Genomic DNA, 9,744 nt, shown 5'->3' on the forward strand with positions numbered 1-9,744 from the left:
TCAAGGATTCTATTTGGTTCGTTTCGCCAGCGTCATGTTTATTTATATGGGCATGTATGTGACCTCTAACTGTTCGTTTTGGCCTGTGTCACAAGCGTTCTGATTCCTGAAACCATTAAAGGACTATCTAGCCGCCATCAAAGCTCTTTCATGCATGGAGATGTTCCTCTTGGCGCTGAAATCATCTGTTACGTTTTAGCGGACAGCCCAAAGCCATGGCCGTTTATCAGTTTGAGTTAGCCAGCCACATCCCGCACTGACAATGATCGTAGATTCCTGTATGTTCTATGATGATCTCGCTGTCTATGAAGGCTTTGGTGGGATTGTGCTAGTAAAAGAGGAGGGAGAGAACATATCTCGTGCTCTAGGAAGCAAGAAAAATCTCATTCTCCAGAATCACGGGTTAGTCCATCCCAGCATGCCCTGGACTGCTCTTCTCTTCTAGTGATATTTTCTGTCACTACTGATCTGATTTCGTGGTTTGTGAGAGAGGCTCTGCATATTTTGCACTTATACTATAGTTAAAGCCCTCTAACATAGCAAACTCGTATCGGCAGACTTATCACTGCTGGCTCGACTGTCGGCGAAGCAGCAGCCTTTTTTATCGCGTTGGAAAGGGCTTGTCAAACCCAGCTGCTAGTCGAACACGCTTTGACCCATACTCCTGGCTTGCAAAAGAAATATGTCGGGGACGACGAAGCTGCATACACCAAAAATGCGTCTAGATCGCCTGCAGCGACGCATATGCAATTTGTGCCGGAATATGAATTGATTTGCAAGGAAACGGAAGGGGATTTTACCAAATAGTAATAAGTATACTGGGGATTGTAGCAGCGAAACAGATACAGGATGGGTTTGAGAGAGAAAGTAACCAGAAAGTTTTGATACCATTCTTTGCTTGCCGTGTCACTCTATTCTTCGTTAGTTTTCATATTTCTGGGCATTGGTGCGGATTGCTATTTTCTGGAAAATCTTTTGGATCGCAGCAGGTAATGAGGACTTTGTAAATGATAATGTGGGGAGGTTTAACGGAGCCCCTTTCTGTTGATTAACATATCAACCGTGCTGATAAGTTTAAGGTCCCTCTAATCCCATATGACCTATCAGAAGAATAATTTGAATTTCGCTGGATGTGGTGCCAGATCTTCAGTGTGGAAAATTCGGAGGGAACCAGGCGATTGAACTTGATAGGAACCATGATGCAAAAGTAAACATCACCCGGCCCTTGTGGATCGGCTTTCCAACGGCACAGTTCCCAAGAAAAATTAGCTTTGTAAAATGTGATCACCGTGGAAAAGTTGTCTGTTATAGGCCACACCAACTCTCGCCTCGAGATTCCATGGGCAACTAGTACTTCTTCCTCTTCGGCGCAAGATGGAAAACAGCCACTAAATCATTTGAGCATTCCCACAATTCTTAATTTTTACCGCCCTGTAGCCTTGCAGAGTAGAAATTTAATCCAGCCCACTTTTCATAGTGAACAAGGAGTTGATAGTTTTGGACTTGCTCGAACGTGGCAGAAAGTTGAAGGAAAAATTCGTTAAACCGAATCATGTGGAACTATTGCTGACGCCATTGGCAAACAAGTACGGAGTAGGCATTTTTACTATCATTGTATCTATCCTTGCTTATTCTTTCAGCCCTCTTGCTGTCGAGGTTGGGCGGGCTAACCAAAAGTCTCCATCGTCTCTGCCGCCACGTGGGAAAAATCGGGTGGATTTTAAATTGCGGAGAATTGAACACACAAGGCCAGCCTGATGGATTGCTGTTGATTGGTGCCTCCTTTCATGATGTTCTGCGTCGTCCATACCGGTTATTATTTTTGCCGTGATCCTTGCAAATGCGTTCTTCCGGCCTTCTTCACACATGTTGTGAACGAAACGCAAGGCGCTTAATGTGCACTCGGTGCTGCTATCGGATTCGTAACTGGGGATGAAACTTCTATGGTCTGAAGGCGCAAAGGTCCTGACCCTTGATTGGCAACGATCTTAACAGCTGGGTCAGGAGGCATGTTTCATAGTATGGTACCTGAGGCAACATTTTGTATGGACTGGTTGCTGTGCAATCTTATGGAAAAGATTCTGACATTTTAACACTCAACGAGATTTTTGGTCGAGGTGGGCTTGACATTGATGATATATGTTCGAAAGTGCCATGATTTAAGAGAATCCACAGCTACTATCGAGAGCTGTCATCTATCCCGAACATCATGTAAAACTCCTCAGTTGGTGACATACTTTGATCCGTCAACATAAAATGTTAGTTGCCTTTCTGTTAGTGGAGGGCTCACAAGCGATCGTCGGTGGTCTTCGTTAATCTCAGCCCATTTTTCATTAGTTTGAGTCTTTATCTGACATCCATGTCTCACCATGCTCTCGAGACACATGGCTAGTTGAAGCTACTTTGTAAGGCTGCTCAGTCATTGACAGGATTTGGCAAGCGGACAAGCCTTCAGGTTGTCCGGTTATGTTGGACGTCATCACTATTCTTAAAGAGCAAGTTGGTTGAATAATACTACGGATAAGCAGGATTCAGAGGCCTCCTTGAATATTTCTGTAGATGGCAACTGGAGGCTCAAGAGTCCCGTGATGCTCTTGGCTAGCCAGATTAAATGATTATAACTTCAACGTTCCAACATACATCTCCAAGTAAACACATCCCAAAGCAGCAATTGCAGACCTAACTTAAAGTGGTTTGTGGCCAGATGGATTGCTTGGAAATTGAGTGCAGATTCCTATGTTTCTTAATGTAATTTACCAACAAATCAGCGTGGGCGATCTCAGCTTGAAGCTTGCCCTTCGCCCTGGTCAGTGGTCAATTCGTCCCTCTTCCTTCCATGCCCCATTCAATGGACAGGATTTGACCTCCTGCCACTTGTTCAGTCATCAGAAAGGCGATCAGTCGCGTGGCATCCAGCCCGGTTTACCATGCGCCAAGGCCACACTAGTTTGCAGATTCCATGCCCACGCTGTCCACTGGGGCCACCACATATCGCGCCAGCATTCAGGCTCGCCCCTTTCTCAAGGCTGAAACAAGATCATCCCCCTCAGCAACACAGGAGACTCCTTGCGGTTTTGTCTCCAGTCTGTTTTGATTACGTCCTCTGTCCCATGTACCTGTCCCTGTCCTTGCCCTCTTATCCTCAAAGGAACTCCTCCGTCGTCACAATACCATTTCCCACCCATTTCTGAGCCGATTGGACTGCATGAATCCAGTCACGGAATTTATTGCTATATATAAATCTGACCGGTCCCCAGCCGCCTTAACGCGCCTTTGTTCGACTTCAAAATGTCCGCCGCACAAGACGAAGTCGACCGCCTCCTCAATCCCAAAGAAAAGGTCTCCTGTCACCCGGAAGACCGTCCTACTTCAGACAACGATTCAAACCTATCATTTTCGGAGGAAGAGAGCCTGACATTCGTTCACTCCGATACCGAAGACGATCCCTCCCCCAACATGATTTCAAAAGCCAGCGGCTACCATATCCCTACTACCGTCTTCGAAGCGAACACTGGGCCGAAAGGCGTCATTGCGGATGCCCAATCTTTCGAAAGGGCGAAGAAACGCTCATTCCGTCGCACGTTTATGAACGTCGCAGGCCTTGAACATACCTACTACTCCAACTCGACGAAAAGCGAACAGGACACGCAACAGGCCAACGAGGCATCACCGCCGCCGGATGAAACTGAAGATGAACGCTTCATGCGCCAATGGCGAGAAGCTCGTATGCTGGAGTTACAACGCAAAAGCAAGAGACGTGTAAGCCCCAGCAAGCGAAGGTACGGAACCGTAGAGGTAGTTAATGCAAACGGATACTTGGACGCCATCGAGAAGGTGACTCCAGATACCGTTGTTGTCGTTTGTATATACGATCCTGAAGTAAGTGGGCATCTCGTTTTAACATTCACCCAGACCATAGTACATCATCCTAATCTCCTGTGATCTCAGTCCCCCGAAAGCAACATCGTCGAGGACTGCCTGGCTACCGTGGCCCGGAAACAGGCTACCACTCGATTCGTTAAACTACATTATGAGATAGCAGAGATGGAACATGTTACTCCACCCGCCCTACTGGCTTACAGAAATGGTGATGTCTTCGCTACAATAATGGATATCTTCCATCAACTTCCCAGTGGACGAGATTGTAGCTCTGCGAGCCTAGAAGATCTCCTGATGCAGTATGTTCCCTTTGTCTTTCCTTTTTTTTTTATATATATAAATTGTTCATTCTACCCCAACTCTGTACGAATAATTGATTAACGTATTCATTTTTCCAGACACCGAGTTTTCTGATTGACCATCCCTTTTATTTTTAATTTCTATTTCTATTTCTATTTTATTTTTCAACTATGATTCCCATTCGTTGTCGCAATATACCCCATCCTTCATGCTCTCTCCTCTTCAGATTCCCCAGCCGCCATGATAAAACGAACCTCCCCCACTCCATGAAATGCAGAATTACTCCCCAGGATAGCATTGTTGCATTGGCGCAAATTTTTGGCTTGTTGATTTTCTCACACGTTACCCCTTGGAGTTATAAAACAAAAGAGAAGACTAAGAAAATACATTACGGATATGGCCCATCATTCGTGTACGCTTTCATTCGCTCAAGAACTCTTAAGGTTCTTATTTCACGTATAAAACTATAAGGCGGCAATTGAGGCTTCTTCATAAATGGAAGGATTTATGCGGGCCCCATGTAACGTCCTTGCCCTTCCTATACTATCCTTCTGGCGCTTCTTTTTTCGTTTTATCTTCTCTGATTTTTTCCCTTTTCCGTTTCTCCATAACTAGCCGCTTCCGTTATGTAATATTAATTCTTCCCTTTCTATCGCTTACTTCATCTTGATTTTGGTTTTGGTTCAATATTGGATTTTGCGCCTTTATAATTTTTGCCAGTTGATATCCTGGTGCGCTCGTCTACTTGGACTCTACTAGTTCAATCCTCTATGTTTCAGTGTCTTGTTGGATATACTGATCGAAATACATTTCTCACGCCTAAAGTGTTTTCACTTTCGTCCGTTTATTGAAGCATTTTCCATTATGAGCGACGACATATACATGCGTGATAAAAGGAGAAACAGGATCTCATCTTCATTCTTTTCTGCTTCTTCTTCCTCTTTTCTTTCCGTCCTCTTCTCGTTCTGTCTCTTAGATTGTCTTTTTTCTAAACTGCAAGGAAACTGCAAGGGAGTGAACAGCCTGTCAATTTTTTTTTTTTTTTTTTTTTTTTTTTTTTTTTTTCATACATATATTTTTTGTTTTGTAAAACGATGCGATGTTGCTATAAACTAAGGATATTTATACGTGAGGGCGGATCATACACAGCCCTCCAGAAGGAAAACAACAGAAGCGGAGCGAGTGGAACGATGTGTCCATATTTAGGGTTTGTCATCTATGCTGACAGTCATCACTCCTTGTTGCCCTTGCATGGCACCGGCTGTGGTGTTGTGGTATGAAACCCAAAAAATCTTGTCCGGAGATTATCCTCCAAATATCCGTAAGTCGAGTCGATTTAGCAAATTCTAGACATCGCTGAAGAAATAAATAAATCATAGTCCTGGTACAGTGCGTATATAATATACCTTATCAACCCCCATAAACCCCTTTGCTATACTATGTAGCAAAAATAAAATTTATTGACTAGGAGTTGATTTCTTTTCCAGCCCCTCCAATTAACTAAATAATCGTTGTGTATAATAATAAGATCCCACAACCTTATGTGAGTCTAGACCGCTTTCCCACATGACCCAGGAACTAGAAGTGCAGGGTATGGCATGTCAAGACTCAACACTACGGAGTAGACAGACAGGCTTTTAATTCTCACCCGGCTCGTAGGCAATCCTTCCCTTACCCCCACAGCGTTATGTAGAATTGCAAATGAGATTCTTCGTCCACATCATCCAGATCCCGTTTAACTCATCTGGTACGGCCCGGGCGACCATGCCCGACGGCTGTGGCAGGTAGTAGGGCCAAATATCCCTACGGTAGCTCCCATGCCGAATATAGAGCCACGTCGATACAATAAGACGTGGATGTTTGCCGTTTGACACAGACCGCGGGCGTTATGGGGCTTAAGCATTTCGACAAAAGAATTTAGCTTGCGCCGATTTCCACAAACCTCGCTCGCTTTGATGCTGGTAACAGCTGGGGTCTGTACAGTACATCACCGTGTAAGAAGATACTGGGGCTCTTCAACTGAAGCTTGTCGCTTCTTATTATCTCGTATCTTGAGGTCCATATACTTAGCATGCTCGTACAGTACAAACCCAGAGGATGAGAGTTTGCCATACTGTAGCAAAGTTGTCATTCGCCATTCTGGCTTTAACTTCTCCAGGGATATTACAGAAGGCAATTTTTCCATCTTGATAATTGCAACGTAAATCGCTGCATCACAGTTGTGTGTCCGGACTTCCGCCACAACTAACCCCCACATCTTTTCTGTTAGTCAATCAAGGTTCAAAAAAAAAATTTGAATCAATAAGCTGGTGGTATCGAGAATGCCCCCTTTTTTTCCCCCCCACCTCAGCTGAGTGTTTAGTTCAGATCAATATCGACATGAAGGAAGCTAAGGGGGAGAAGCATGAAGTGTCAATTCATTGTAGTTTTTCTGCCAACAGCATTCAAATAGGCGCGATGGCGGAGTGGTTAACGCGAGAGACTAGAACCGGCTATTGCCGAACTATCTATCTCTTCCCTTCGGGGGCGTAGGTTCGAATCCTGCTCGCGTCGATGTTTTTTTGTTTTTTATTTATTTCATTATTTCTCTAGCTTTATTGATGTTTTGTGATCCATCCCCAAATTTCCCCCGTTTCCATTCTACGATATCCTCTGTGTAAGCTGGTTGTGTAACTAACTAGTAGTATTATGTAGACACGAGATAAAATTCCATTTGCGCTTGTTGGCTTGTAAAGAATGTAACTGCACCTTGCACAGTGAAATCAATTGAAATCTAATTCAATTAAAAGAGAACTTCGCAGAGGAACAAGAGATGAAAAAAATAATCAAATTTCAACCAAGGGGTAGGTAGAGTGCTAAATCCTTGCCACATAGCAGAGATGTACAACAGCCTCAGATTTTTCTTTTCTTTTCTTCCCCCCCCCCCCCACCAGGATAAACAATAGACAAGGCAAACATGAATGCAAATCATGAAGAACAACGCCCGCCAATGGGCGAAATGAAAATCAAGAGAGGCCTTTTTTTGCCCCATCATTCCATGAGTGGCCAGGGGAGTAAAAGAAGGGGAGAGAGAGAGCGCATGAAAGGAAAAGGTGAAGAAAAATACAACGCAACTGGCTGAAAAATAAAAGGTGATGGACAACAACGGCGATATGAGAAAATAGTAAAAGGAAATTAATAAGAAAAAAGAAAGGGGAAAAAACGAGACTGTGGCATAATTTACATCATAGAAAAGGGGTGGGGAAGAACTAAATGTCGAAGGGCCCTTGAGACCAAATAATCCACGCATGATTCTATTTCATCTGTTATCCATCAAGAAAAACAAAACACTGAATGGGAAGGGAAAACAGTATCACTTCAGTCAGAGTCAGGGAATGAAGGCGACCCCTTTCCCCGTACTCATACAACTCCCTTTTCTTGTGTGAAGTCCCACAGCATCTTGATGAGGGAGTCGGGAAGAGTGTAGAGATCAACATGGAATTCGCCCTCTGTATTCGTGACATGTCAGTACTGTACACATGTGTGCGCGTGAGAGGAGAGAGTACAATGGCACCAGAAAACCTACGTTCAATATCATTTTTCGTGTACGAGTCTGAGGACTTATTATCGTGGACCATCTGCACAACTTGGAGGAGGTCATCTTCCCCAAGCTTCTGAAGGCCGTCTGCCAGTTTATCCATGTCGACCTAATAAATGTCGAAAACATTGGGATATCGTCAGCGAAAAAGGGGCACTCCTTATCTACTTGGGCGAAAAAGATCCCGGTAAAAGGAAACGACTGGGACTTTGGGGTACAACAAACGTACATTCTTATCTATCCGCTTCTTCTTCTTGGAACCCTCATCCTGTGCACCTCCACGTTTCGATTTGACACCATTCTCATCACCAGGCACAGGGCCATATTCGCGAAGAACATTTAGTAGAGCTGGTTTGGGGTTTTTGAAAGTCTTTGACACTCCACCCACATTGCAGGTACATAATAACATCAGTCTACCTGCATTCACAAAAGAAACAAATAAAACAATATCAATGAGGAAAGGGGGATGCGGTTATTAGTTTGGTGGTTCAAGGGTACACTCACAAGAACATGCTTTGACTCATACTTATTCTGCTGAAAGTGTAGATCATGATTGACAACATGCTCTTTGTCTAGAACTGTGAAGCCAATTTGCATATCAAATTCACCCCAGCCTTCCTCTTCAATTTTAAAAGGGGCAGATTTGAAAGCTAGATTTTATCCATCACATTGTGAAACATTGTCAGCAAAATGACACTATAAACACACAAAAATGCAGCCACAAATGCATGCGTCTATGTGCAAATAGCAGCTATTCATTCAACAGCATCACCATCACACATACTCTGTATAGCTCTATTCCCAAAACTCGGATGCAGAGTGTAGGTGACCTTGTCAAACATCGTCGCGGGGACATCCTCGCCATGCTCGTTCACCAGGTAAACCTCAATCGACCATTTCCGTAGCGGCAATTCGACCTCCGACGCCGTCTCACCATCCCTGTACGGGCAAAGGCTCGTGTAAGCATCCGCTAATAGCTATCATATAGATATTCCATGGTGTGTGCGGGGCCCCTCAGTTTTGCACGTATACAGATGTATATATATACGCGCACACTCTAAGAGCGAGGTGGGGGTAAGGATCCCCAAGTCCATTTCCATTCAGGACTTATTCATCTGGAGGGATGACAGGCAAGTGTCCCTCCCACACGGCGCACAAGCTTCTCGCAAAAGCCAATATACACGCGAAAGGGCAGAGGGATGTATAGCCTGCGGGCTAGGCGAGCAATTATGCCGGTTGGGAGGAGAGGGTTATTGAAGGGGAGTGGAGGGGTAGAAAGAGGGGGGAGAGCGAAATGTTGGATTGGGGGCAAAGCACGAACTTGAGCTTTTGCTCTGTAATGAGCTTGACAGTGCGTTTTACCTATAATACCCCATCCAGTCAAGGAAGGGGATTGGGTCAGTCAGAAATCTCTATAAGGTAAACGGGGGGAGTTTTTGGGGGAGAGTCAAAGGTAGGCAAGACGACGAACGCGCCGCCGCCCATCCCTCTCGCATTTCGCGCCAGATGGGAGATAGGAGGGGTCGGGAATACACGAGAACTCACGTCAGGCATATCTATATGCGTATTCCTCAGCTTCTTCTTTTTTCTTCTTTTCCCCCTCGTTGATTGCGTGGGCGCTGGGCGGTTTTGGGCAGTGTTGTTGTTTTCAAAGTTTATGGACAGCGGGTGGGGTGGAGAGCTAAGCTATTCGGGCTAAAATGTTTTAACGCCTGGGAGCTTTCCGCGAGATGGTTAGTTCGCCCAAGCAGTCTCAACTTTCGAACGATGGGGTAGAAAAGGGGGATTTGGTGGCGGGCTCTGAAATACAAAAAGTTATTCTCGAGATGGTGGGCGGGGAAACTGTGGGAGCTCGTTCTTTTTTACGAAGTTGCTATGGTTGCACCCCCCCTATCATGGTATTTAATTTGTTACGACAACAAGAGAATCTCCACAGGAGGCTCTTTCTACAATAGAATAATAAAAAGACACCCTCTACCCGCAAAATG

The 9,744-nt window shown here is 44.7% G+C and overlaps 2 protein-coding genes and 1 non-coding gene across 3 annotated transcripts; 2 read left to right on the plus strand and 1 right to left on the minus strand.

Annotated features, from left to right (window-relative positions):
* Positions 1-3,288: 3,288 nt before the first annotated feature.
* Positions 3,289-4,293, plus strand: HCAG_02610 (conserved hypothetical protein; the record flags this gene model as incomplete). Its single annotated transcript, XM_001542389.1, has 3 exons — positions 3,289-3,879; positions 3,949-4,178; positions 4,278-4,293. 3 exons carry the CDS (start codon positions 3,289-3,291, stop codon positions 4,291-4,293), a joined length of 837 nt encoding a protein of 278 aa, XP_001542439.1.
* Positions 4,294-6,630: 2,337 nt separating this feature from the next.
* HCAG_09409 lies at positions 6,631-6,732 on the plus strand. The gene has a single exon. It is a non-coding gene; the product is annotated as a tRNA-Ser (tRNA).
* Positions 6,733-7,427: 695 nt separating this feature from the next.
* On the minus strand, positions 7,428-8,598 carry HCAG_02611 (predicted protein; the record flags this gene model as incomplete). The annotated part of the gene is made up of 7 exons (XM_001542390.1): positions 7,428-7,472; positions 7,585-7,667; positions 7,745-7,865; positions 7,986-8,169; positions 8,261-8,328; positions 8,465-8,490; positions 8,541-8,598. 7 exons carry the CDS (start codon positions 8,596-8,598, stop codon positions 7,428-7,430), a joined length of 585 nt encoding a protein of 194 aa, XP_001542440.1.
* Between the last annotated feature and the right edge of the window lie 1,146 nt (positions 8,599-9,744).

Source organism: Histoplasma capsulatum, genomic scaffold (genome assembly GCF_000149585.1).
Source record: "Histoplasma capsulatum NAm1 scaffold_2 genomic scaffold, whole genome shotgun sequence".
NCBI classification, from domain to species: domain Eukaryota; kingdom Fungi; phylum Ascomycota; class Eurotiomycetes; order Onygenales; family Ajellomycetaceae; genus Histoplasma; species Histoplasma mississippiense.